The sequence below is a fragment of the Agelaius phoeniceus genome, chromosome 1, assembly GCF_051311805.1.
Source record: "Agelaius phoeniceus isolate bAgePho1 chromosome 1, bAgePho1.hap1, whole genome shotgun sequence".
NCBI lineage: Eukaryota > Metazoa > Chordata > Aves > Passeriformes > Icteridae > Agelaius > Agelaius phoeniceus.
The window spans coordinates 133,328,537-133,341,137 of NC_135265.1; the positions used below are offsets into that span (position 1 = coordinate 133,328,537).

General features: G+C 37.9%; 1 protein-coding gene across 4 annotated transcripts in view; it reads left to right on the forward strand.

Moving 5' to 3' along the window:
- Window positions 1-12,601, forward strand: part of RAD54B (RAD54 homolog B) — a 63,561-nt gene that overhangs the window by 1,185 nt on the left and 49,775 nt on the right. For 2 of the 4 annotated variants that reach the window (XM_054632494.2, XM_077187866.1), the window contains exons 2-3: window positions 1,961-2,114; window positions 2,775-2,946. In XM_054632494.2, the coding sequence (XP_054488469.2) occupies window positions 1,961-2,114; window positions 2,775-2,946 (326 nt within the window). Of the gene's footprint in view, window positions 1-925; window positions 1,116-1,960; window positions 2,115-2,774; window positions 2,947-12,601 lie in introns of those variants that run through there. The other 2 variants (XM_077187879.1, XM_077187873.1) reach the window with 2 other exon arrangements.

Here is a 12,601-nt window from a genome sequence, read left to right on the forward strand (position 1 = left end):
TTATTTTTTAACATATTTTTACTATATTTTATGAAAGCTTATATTTTAAAAGACAAATATGTATTTCTGGATGCAATGTTTAATTTTAAAACCCACAAACCCATAAGGGTCTTTGTAGTTACAAGTAGGTAATACTGGTAACAGTGAAGGTACTGAGTCATCAAGGATAGTGTCTTCAAATGTCTTAGTAATTTTCAGATCTCCTAATGAGTCTGTTTTTGTGGCTTTAGACCAAATGACAGTGTAATGGCCAAATGGATTTGGGAAGCAGAACACTTTAATCATGGATATGTGCAATTTATGAACTGTGCAATTTCTCTGTCCCACAGAACCTCAAGTGCAGTGGGCAGGGTTAGTGTAGCACTGCAGCCATGCCATGCACAGTCCTCATGCCAAGCCCTGGGGTGTCCTATGTTGTCTTCCCAAGTGTCACTGCAGTGTAGGGTTGGGTAGAGAGCTTGTTCAGATTCCTGTGGCACCTGAAGCTGGCTCTGCTGAGCACTGGCACTTTACAGTCTACTCCCCCTGAAGGTTCTTCACACCTTTGCAGTATTCACAGTGGCTTTTCATGCTACAGATATAATGTTATAATAACCAAGCTACTCCCTTAGTGCATAGGGTTAACTAAAACTCATTTGCTATCGCTGTTGTCAGGTAAGCCCAACTTAAGTGAACTGCTGTAGACACAGGCTTCTTTCTTTGTATTTTTAATAACAGCCACAGTGGAAGTGACAATGATTGAGGCCATTTTGCCCCTGAGATTTACGTCTAGTAACAGCATCATATATATGCTAATTGTGCAGACATGGGGAGAGAGCAGTACTCCTGCTACCAGTCTTTGCATGTTTGCAAAGTGTCTTGGGAGTGCTCTGTCAGTACTTCAGTGCAAACCTTGGGAAGAACGGTGGTTGTGCCCCAGGAAGCCACTGGAGTGCAGAGTAGCACCAAAAAAGGTGCAGAACCACACAGTCTGCTGCAGCAGGATGCAAACATGCTTTTGAGATGGTACAGAAGTTTGATTCTGCAATCTGTATTATGGTTTATTTTTAACCCAGTAGTTGGGGGGATAATTTAAACTAAACGTGTAAATGCGGAATTTAACCTGTAACTGCAGTGTAAGTTTTGCTTGCCTTCTTCATTTTGGCTGCTGTGTCATTCTGTTGGAGTTTTCTTCTTTTGTTTGATTTCTCTCTACTACTTTGAAGGATTAAGACTATAACTAGTTTTTCTATTGGTTGCAAAGTAAACTTTGTTATATTAACATTGGCATATGTTTGGTTTTGACCTAAGGTTGCTCAGGGGAATAATAGTTATATTTTGAGGGAAAATCTATAAAACATTCCTCCCACTGTTCAAGTGGACATAACATGGAGCAATAATATCCACTGTAATTCAGTGATAATTTTCTCCTGAATGTTAATCTTACTATGGTGAACCTGAATGACCAATGTAATTGACTGTTTAATGCAAAATGCTGGTCCCAGGTGTGAGACATACCTTCAAGATTCATTGTGCACTAATTAATTGTTCATTGTGCACTAATAATGAGCTTTTCAAAATTATGTTTCCAGTGCATAGAATAGTAAGTTTTGCTTTAAACTGTTTTTCTTTTCGTAAACTGGTGTAAGTTTGCTAAGTAGCCCTATATTGTGCATCTCTAGAGCATTTATTACTATTGGGAACTGCATTAGTGGCTTTTTAAATGAAATTTGAGGTGTTCAGCTGCAGAATTTGCTGTAGTTGATCTTTCTTAGTAGTTAAACAAAGCATTGCAACGATACTACTTTTTCTTAAATGTTATTATGCTTGTGAGTTCATATTGTTATTTGAAGATCTTGTACTCTCCTTTGTATTTTGAAATAGTGCTTTTGTTGTCATCTCTGGATATATTTTTATATTTAAAGCCTATCCTGACTACAGTTGTCTTTATCTGCTTCCTTCCTTCCTGTCCACCCTGCAGAGCAGCACAGCTGAATATGAGGCGATCTGCAGCTCCCAGTCAAGTCCTAGGAAATGCTGGCAAAAAGCCAAGGTTTATACCACCAGGAAAATGCAGTGCTGTTTGTCTCAAGAATGAAACTAAGGAGATGGACCAAGAAATTAAGTTAAAGGAGGTAAACTGAACAGTGCACTAAAAAGTACTTTGTACAGTATTATGATTAAAAGATAACATCTGAGCTCACCACAAACAATCTCTGCTTAAAAAATCTATTCAGAACAAATTTTGTCTTACAGCTTTACTGTAAGTACCTTTGACCTTGCTTCTCAGGTTAGGCTTCTCTCACTGTGGAGTGGTTGCAGAAAAATGTTTTTCAAATAAGTAAAATTAACCAGTATTGAGTCCAAATGCAATTCTCAAGTGTAAATGAGGTGGGGATTGCATCTTGGCAGGGGCTTTATTGGATTTTTGTGAAAGCAGTTTAAAAGCCAGGATACTTGTTGTAAAGTCTCAGTATGCTGAGTTGCAGTTCTGCTGCAAAGGGACTTTCTCTGAAACCTTTAATATTGACACAGAAAAGCAGCACAATTTTTATTTATTTATCTACAGAAGACTTATATTAAACTAAAATCATAAACTGTTTACACAAGTGTTTGGTATTGTGTGCACACACGTCTTGTTGTGATACATACAGTTTTGCAGAGATGGACATATTTATATAACAATGTGATAATGACAGTTAATATGTCTTGAAATCCCTTCTTGTTGCTCTTTTCTCTATTTCTCTTCACCTGCATGCAGGAAATGCTATTGTGAACTTATTTCTCTTTTGCAGATAGATGAGAAAGAGAGAGGTGCTTCATTGCTATCTAAAATAAATATCAAGAATCAAAATGAAAATTGTACACAGTCTGTGGAGTCAACTGGAAAAGTAAAGACAAAAGCATGTTTCAGCATTAACAAGTGTAGCAAGGCAGAAAAGAAAACAATAAATGTGCCCAAAGCTGGTAAGATGCTCTTTCTTTTTTACTACTATGTACCATAACAGAATTTTAAAGCTTATGAATGATAGACTGCATATACTAAACTTTTGTCAAGTACTATTATAAGCATTGTGCGGTGGTGGCATTATTTGGTGTCATACTGGATAGAGTGAAGGAGACAAGTGTTAAACAATTTTTTTAATAAAAAAGGAAAGAACCAAGGTGTTTTGGAAGCCAGTTGGTAGTGCTGCTATTCAGGTTTGTGTCTTCCTGAACAGCATTTTAGTCAACTCACTCTAATCTACAGTTGGTGCAACAAGAATTGTAATACCTTAAATAGTGGAGAAGTGTTGTAATTTGGAGACCTTGCTGACCTCATGCAGAGAAAGCTAACAATTCTGAATGGATTCAGGTTTTTTTCAGAATTAATGAGGTTTTCTTTTCTTCAGTGTCTCCAGTGGGCACTTAAGGTTTAAGCCAACTTTAGCCACAGAGCAGAACTGGCTTTGCTCATTTGTGGGTGTGCACTTCATCAGCTGTGCCCTGATAATGAATGCCTCTGACAAACCAGGGTAGTAAGCACTGCAAAGACATTGAAGTGTCTGAACTATAGCAAGTGCACTTGGATGGACCTGAACAACATTGTGGGGTTGAGTGTCTTCATTTCCCAGTCTTGGTGTGCCCTGACCACAGATGCAGCACAGTTCTGTGTTGTGTGAATGCAAGTGTATGACCTCAGGAGCCAAGTACATCTTGAAAGCCTGGCACTTGAATTGGATTACTAACACTGATGGATGAAAACTGCTCCTTTTGGAGCCAGCTTAGGCATTTTAAATACCTGTCTTACAGTTATTTCACTGTTCTATCTTTGTAATTAATTACACTTAATGGTTTAAGGTTCATTTAATTAATAACACTTTGGTTAGTGAGTGAAGTTTTAAAAGAGCATTTCAGGGCCTCTTATCACCTTGAATTATTGGAAGGCTTTAAATTGCATTAAATTTTGTTTGTTATAAGACCTCTTAAATCTTGAAGCCTCATTGAAGCAAAACTGATATAGCTCTGTGTCCCAAGGTCCAGCCAATAGTGAGGCTAATTCCCAGAAGGGAATTGTTCCCAGTAGGCACACATATGTCCTATATACACATACACATGACTGGACACATAGGCCAACACGGATATGGAACACAGCACTCAGGCAAGCACAAACAGTGCCCATGGACACATCCCTTCCCTTCTCTGACTGCTTGGGGTGAAAGCCTGTTTGTGGAAAAACAAATGAATACACATGTGTTTATATGTAAATACACATGCACACAGAGAATTTAGATCCCTCCAGTAACTGACCTTATGCACTGCCTCTGTTCAGTAGCTGGCTCCTTGATTTGTTGGACACCCCAGCTGTGGGCACATCAGCCACAGAGGCCCACAGCTCCCAGTCCAGCTCCTGGTACACAGACCTGCACTCCCACAGGTACAAGAACACTGTGGGTCTCACAGTGACTTGTCTTAGCCACTTGGTCTACTCAGTGGTGGGCTCCTGGATTCAGTGATCTCCCAGTTGCCTTGCGTCCAAGACGTGCACACGTACAAACATTTCTGGCTGGTTGCTGAACTTACCAGGAGCCAACCCCCAGTATGTCCTGGTCTCTTGAGTAACTTGCATGGACTTTTTGGTTCCTTCAGTAGTCAAGTCTCAGACCTTCTGGTCTCTCTGATATCTGGTCCAGACTCATGGCTGCTCCAGTATTTGGCTTCCAAGCCTCTTATCCTACTTGCCAGCTAGTCCACGTTGGTGTTTGTTAGCAATGTCACACAGTATGTCCAGGCAGTGTACTTGGTCTCTGGCCTCTCTGCTAGCTGACATAGCAGGTACCCTGTAACCTGTATGCTGTGTTGTAACCTGTATGACAGCTCTGTAACCTGTCCAACTCTAGCTTTCACCTGGGAAAATATTTAGAAATGTAGTTTAGTAGGAAGATGGGATTTGGTCTGGCAGTAGGATGTAGTGCATTGCTGAGGAAGCTTACTGACCTTCAGCTGTTAAAAAGTGGCTGCCTTTTTCCTTTTATTGTTACATGCTTGTTCCTGCCTGAACCATCTTTGTGTGTCCCTTTCACATGTCTGTGTAGTTTTTAATTCTCTTTTTCTCTATCAAAGCCCTTGCTAGCATCTGGGGATTGCAGAAATTCCAGGCCCTGGTAGGCAGCAAATTCCACCATTCTGTAAGGTGCTTTCCCATTGACTGTTCTTTTCTGGATTTCAGTCCCAGAAAATGGGAATGTGATAGCCCTGATAGGATGCTGCCACTGGCATGGTTTGTGACCCAGAGTGTATGCACTCTGTTTGGCAGAGCTAATGTGGGGAAATTCAGCTTCCTTGCATGTGTTTGTCTTACAGCTTATGTGTTTATCTGCTGCATGCTGAAACTTCCAGTTGATGCCTAGACTTCAAGAAAATTTTCAGTGTCCATGGGACATGTTGAGGGGTCATGCTTCCCTATAGGTACATCTACAAAAATTTGTAACTGCCAATTCTGCTTAGCAGTGCACTTAAAAGATAAATAGCGGATTTAATTCCGCAATAATCTGGGAAATCAGCAGTCATTCCAGCAAAAAATGTTATGAAGTGGAAAAGATGCTAAATGTCTTTTTCATATCATGAATTCTGGGTGCAGCTGGTATGGGTCCTCTGTGATGACTTTAGAAAAATAACCAAAAAGTTTTGCAGTGAAACTGGGTGAGCTACTTCTGTTGATGTGCTGTTGCCTTTCTGAACAAAGGCATTTTGTGCCAAAACCCTTTCTATGCATGCAGAATGAGGCTAACCCTGCAAGCCTTTGAAAAGCTGCCATGAAATGTGCTATAAAAGAAGAAGTCCAATGTCAATGTTAGTTATTGTCTTCAGGTTCACTGGTGAGGAGAGCACTGTAGTGAGAAAACAAACCTATATTGAGTCTTCCTTAAATCTTAAGTAATTTTTTAATAACTTAGATTTTCCAAGACAGTTTCTGCCCTTATGTCACTTTTGTCTGCTATTCATTACAGCTAATGTAGCGATTACATTGATTATGTAAATCATAACCTTCTTTGTAGTGTGAAGTTAAATTGTTTTGTCAAAGCTGGCTTTGGTATGAAATTCAGAAGTAATGGAAACCAGTTGTAAAAGCCAGAGTTAGTTGGGGGGTTTTATTATTATTAGTATTGTAATGGAATTATATTTGACTGTCAGTCTCTGGAGCCTCATACTTCTCTGTTAAAGGGGCATTAAAATAATTTTAAGATTGAAAAAGCCTGTGTGTATGCATTATTTTGGTCTCCATATCATTTAATGCAGATGATAAACAGTTTGATAGTTATATATCACACTCAAAGCTGCTGTGTTTGGGTTTCCAGTGCAGCAGTGGAATGTGTAAATAAATACGCTAGGTTCCACTGAAATTCTTTTGAAACACCTGTGAACCATTGGACAACTGCACTGTTCACAGACCTAATCTTTCTGAAACCCAGCCCCTGAAAATGCTGTACATTCTTTCAAAAAAAAAAAAAAAAAAACAACCAAAAAACCCCAACAAAACTCAGTTGTCTGACACATGGTGTCCATTTCTTAGAGCAGAAAAGTAAGGATTTTATTAGATGGAATCAATCTTAAAAATAGAGCATGTCTGGCTTAAAAGATATTTGTTTTTCTAAGCATCTTCTAAAAAACCCTTTGCACTAAAACGTCATTAATGAAAATGAAGTGCAAGGGACTCTGAAATTCTGTGAGATGAGGTATTTCCAGAGACATTAAATAAGTTTGTAGCAACAGTTGAATGAAACCTACATATGTGTTGCAATTTTAGGAGTGTTTGAACTGTAAGATTTTGAACATATTCCTTGGGCAGTTTACAACTTGTGATTATAAGTTCTGAATACTGGAAAATAATGTGACATGTTCCTTTGTAGGAAAATGAACTTCACTACTCTTTTAAGAATTGGTGTTTACTTCTTTTTAAGAGGAATGAACATGGCAATCTCTTTGGTACCTTTGTTTTGTATTCAGAATTTAATACTTTTTCACACAATGGATCTTTGGGAGGGAGGTGATTTATTTGACATTGTCATTAATATTTTTTCTCACATGCCTCCAAAGAATTCAGCTAAGTGTGCATGCTCTTTAAAAATGAAAATTACTTAAACATTCCTAAACTATTTACCAGTAACTGAAAACAAAATCATTAATGTATTTGGAAGGATATTATTGTACTTCTCAAGTATTTGGTTTCTACTTGTCCTCATGACATTCTGAGGTTCTATTAGCAATAACAAGAAAATACAGATAATTTGCATTTGAAGAAACAATGGACAGGGAGATCCCTAAACTATACTTGGTAGCGAGTGGGATTGGCAAGAACTGAGGTTTTTACCCACACTGCCTTCAATTTAAGGGTTTAACATATATTTATTTTATTTGTATAAAACAAACATAATTTAATTTGTGTTTATTATCTGAGTTTACAGCTTACTTTCTGTTGGTACTTTTAATCTAGGAGAATGTTGCCATGTTTTGCCCTTTGGGCTTACTGTTTTGTGTGTGGAAATGAACAGCTCTTTCACCTGAACACTTAGACGCAGCATTCCAGTGGGACTGAGATTTCATTGTTTGAACCGGATGTAGGTGAACAGAAAGTATGGATAAAGAGTTTTTTCTGTTACAGCTCACCACCTGTTTGGTTGGTTTTTGGTTCAAGAGTATCTTGTTTTTCATCCATCACTAACATCTGCTAATGCATCTTGCAAGAGGAACTTTGCCAGCAGTCATGGTCAGATACTATCTTTGAGCTAACAGTGAGGACAGATCATAACTGTATTTCATAACGTGGTTAATGTGCTCACCCCATGTCTCTAAATAGATGTTTCTGATAATATCAACTGTACTTATTATTTGCATACAGTTTTGAATATATTTTCTCTATCTTCTCTGGAATGTTAATGTCTACTGACTACATTCGTCTGTAAGATTGGGATGCTTTGCATACTTAAGCTTCATTTTTCATAATGTGGTTCCTTCAGCTTTCTAGAACATTGTTACAGGTCTGTCTGATACCTCTTATCACTTGATATCAGTAAAGTCTTTTTAACCAATTAATGTGAATATTAAGAGAAAATCCACTGTTCATTTACCACAGTAGCAAGCAATTACCTGTCACTTTTAATCAGAGGATTAAAAAATTTTATTTTCAGAACTTTCATATTGTCTAGTTTCAGTCTTAAATGTGTACTTATTGTTTCTAGTAACAGAACTAAAACCATTCATGCCTGGTATCTCATAATGAAGCAGATTATTCGTAGAATTACTTTGATATCTGCAAAAGTACAAGTATTAATTTAATTTCTGTTGTTGCACTTCACAGATGAACTAGAAAAGATATTTCAGTCAATCTATTTTAGTGGTGGAGCTGCATGGGTAGCTGCAGTTCTCTGTTTAATAAACAGCTGGTAAAGCAGTTAAATCTTGGGGTAAAAGATATTCCGTAATCATCTGTAGCTCTTAATAATTACCAAGCACATCTTAGAACAGCTAAGATGTGACTGGATGCCTGAGTGTAAGTAATTTATTACTGCATTGTTTGCAAGTAATATTTTACAAGTCTATAAATTTTGTTGTAATTTCTTATTCAAAATAGTATCAAATTAGTCTAATAGATCTTGATGATTTAAAATGTTCTCCTTCTCCCTGCAATGTTCTAGAAGAATAGTTTATAACAGCGAAATGACAAATTTATAGACAAGTTTATTCTCAATTCAGGACAGTTTCTTTACTGTTTAGGTGTCATCTGTGCCTGTTTGTCAGTCTATCTCAAGAGATGAGGACTGGTTAATAAAACTGGGCTGATGTAAATACATCATCAGATAAATTGTCCGTATCTGATTGGATGCTGGTTCCAGAAGTGTTCATTGATACATCAGTCACAGTGGGTCTTGTGTTTTGTGCTCTGTAGCTTTGACATTCTCTGACATCTTCTCAAGACAACACCTTTTACTTGGTGCTCTTCCTTGGGGTGTGAAATGATGTCTTCTACTCTGCTGCTGTCCCAAGGCCTTCCCTAGTGTTTCCCCAGCTGATTGTACACACGGGGTGTTCCCTAGGCTGTTGTCACATTACTAACTGTGTTTATTCATCTTGAATTTGGGATGCCCACCAGCTGAGTGCTGAGCTACACAGTGCTAGTAGAATTAGCAAGCAAGAGTGAGATGGAAAGAAAGAACTTTACAGCAGCTTCACCACCAAAGGCAACATCTCATATAATGTTCAGCCACTGCAAAACTGCTTTCCTGGATGGGGCAGCCATCTGCAATGCTGCTGTAAAACAAATCCAGACTTGCATAATTCTAGTATGATATTTCCACAGTTAATTTATAATTTGGTATGATCATATCTTGCTGTCATATGAATAACTAGGCTTTATGTAATTATAGATGATATAACCAGGATATTCACACTGGAGAAAAGAGCAGTGAATTGGCAGAGAAATGTACTTTTCATTTGCCCCAGTTAAATGTGCTTTGCATTTGAGCTAATGAAGATAATGAAGGAGAGGGGAAGGAAACCAGGAATCAGAAAGGTATTACATGATCAGAAAATAAAGAAAAAGAATTCTATTAGATGTAAGATATTCAACATTTTCCAAGGAAATTGGAGGGATTAAAATGAAAGTTTCACAGTAGTAACTTGTCTCTTAAATGGAACTGTGGTTGCTTCTTTACAATGAGAAATATAAATTTTCAGATTCTTTACTTTTGAGCAGTGATATATTCGTTATTGAAGAAAGATGTGCTCCATGTAAAGATGATAGTCTTTCAAGCATTTTTAAAAAAAGGCATTAAGTTATTGAAAGTAAAAATTTATGAACAAACAAGCGGAAAGACTTAAATACTCATGCAGAAAGAGAGGTCTACTTGGAAACTGCAGATATAAAGCAAACACCCCTATCCAAAGGGCTGGCAGGGGATATGTTGGGAAATGAACTTACTATCCCATTATATTTATTACAATTTAGCTCCCTAGAGTTGTATGCAAGCACACAGCATATAGTCTGCAATATACAGAAAAAGAAATTATCTAATACTGTAACTTTAAAAATTAGGTACTTGAAAAATACCCTGCAGAGAGATTATCTTAAAGAATTCACGTTTATCAGTAATAATTCTTTCTATTCCTCATCTATTCTGAGGGGAGCTGTACACATAGTTTCTTCTTACTTCTTTTTTGATTTTCAAAATCTGTTACTAGGCTATACAAATGTAAGATGGGTGAAAAAGAGAAATGCATGGCTATTCACATTTTCTCACGTCTTTATTTTCCTTTCTCTCACCATTTGTTTTCTAGTTTGGAGTGTGGGGACTTGGTGAGTGTGCATATTCCCAGCTCTCCTGTCTCCAATAGATACAAAGGTGGACTTAAGAGAAGATGAGGGAACACAGCTATCAGGTGGGGGGACAAGAAATGCCTTACTGAAGGGAACTGGGAGGGGTTTTTTGAGCTATCATGGGTATTATGACAGACTAGGCCTGAATGCCTTCAAAGCTAGTTGTCAAATCTTTCTGTGGCTGTGCTCATTGTTTGGATCCCCTTTGTTGCCATGTCAGCCTAACTAGAGTTCAGTCACAGCTTTTGGCTTTGGGCCTTAAGTTTTCCTTCAAACAGAAGCTTTGTCACAATATGACTTTCCTTGAGCCAACAAGATAATGATAAGATGGTTATCTCACTGTCTTCAAAACATTCACTGAGCAAGATTAGAAGAATGGAGAAAGCTGTTTCTCTGTCAAATGCAGGGAATAGTGCACAGGGTAGTATTTTCAGGATAGTATGTAAAAGCATAATCTCAAAAATTTTAATCTCTCTATGAACAAAACAGGAAACTTGCAGAAACTTGGCTTTTCTTAGACTATTTCTTTTCATAGGGGCTATCTTGCTAGTGAAGAAGTTTATTTATTTAGGGAAAATATCCTGGGAAAATCATACTTTCAAACCTTTCTATATTTCTCAGCTGCTTCTGACTAGTCATCAAAAAGCTTGTTGGAAGAGCGGATCAGAGAAGGTACAAGCATGTATTAGGATTGGATGCATTTCTTAATTTATAAGTAATGGGGCTCTTAGCTTTTCTATTTGTAAGGACACAACTTATAAAGTGAAGAGCTAATTCATGGAGCTGTACAGTCACATAGTATTATAGAGTCCTGTTGCTTTAAGCTGAACTTAGTTTGAAGGATGGTTACTGATCTGAATGTGTGGGTCTTGGAATGGCACACTCAGGTGAAGATAAATTCTTTAAAATTTGGCACGGAGGGCATTTTAGTTGGCTAATTCATATATTCCCCATTTTAGTGGGCTAAATGTTGAGAAAATGCCTTATATCAGCAGAGGGGACAGAATTGTATTTATCTTTTATGCTTGGAATTTTAGCTGATAAGAGCTCTGAAGGAGGCTAGAACCCTTGTTCTTGCAACAGTTTCAAGAACTGTTAGAGGTTGGAAGTTAATACATGCTGGATGCTGATCACAAAAATAGATGCAGGACAAAGAAAAGAGGTAAAACTTCACCTTATTTGTCTCACGTCCCATGCAGGACAGAGGTTTAGAAATAATTGTGCAGGAGAAAGGAAAGGAGTGGTCTGAGAGGTCCTGGTTACATCACAGATAAAAACAATAAATATAAAACTGATGGTGAAAGTGCTGATGAAGATGAGAAAAAAAATCAAATGACATGAGAAAGACGTTTGAAACACAAATTACCTAAAAATATTATTTCTAAAGGGTCTGGTGTGAATGTATTTAAGCACTGTAACTTCCAGGTAAAGTTAAATTACAGCTTTTGGATCACAAAACTTTGTCAATCTTCAACCCTCTCCTTAGTGATTAATGCCTGCAACCCTTACCTTTAGACACTGCTCATGAAACAACTGTCCCTGTGAGAAACCTTCTGAGTTGAAAGTTTTCTTAGCCACCCTTTGCTCAGCAGGCTCTTAAAGACAGGCAGATCGAATGACTTGGCACTGTCTTGCTGTCATGTCAGTAAAAAGGACTATATGATGACCTAATGGAAGTTTTGCAGCCCTTACTACCTATAGACACTCTCATCTTATGCAGCTGCCAAATTCATTTGCAAGGGTAAGCAACTGCCTTGATACTTGCCAAATGTTTCCACTGCCATAATAGCCCAGTATATTCAGTGATGTGTAACATACCCCATCCTAGCTGCTGAATCTTTCTACATTTTTTTGTAAGCACAGGGGTGCCAGGGTTCCATTTTAACTTTGATTCAAATCTTGCAATCATCCTCTTCTTCTCAAGGATTTTCAGGCTCCTAGGTGATTGCAAATGCTAACCACAGGTCTCTGCAGAGCTGGTTTGCTTGCACATTACTAAACAGGAACAGAAGTCCTTCAGACTTATCCTGGGGCTACCACTTTGTGGGCAGAGCACCTTCACAGAGCTTAGCAATCTGGTGATTTGATTTTTTTGCACTAGAAGGTCCCAGCCTAAATCACTTAAACTGGTGTCATTCCTTTCAACATTCATGTTTGTTCTCTGTTCCAATGGCATCTTTCAAGACACATTCTTTCTTAGGGCATCCTCAGTTTTCTCAAATGTCTTTTTCATGTACCTTATAGTGATTCTTTTTTTAAGACTGTCAT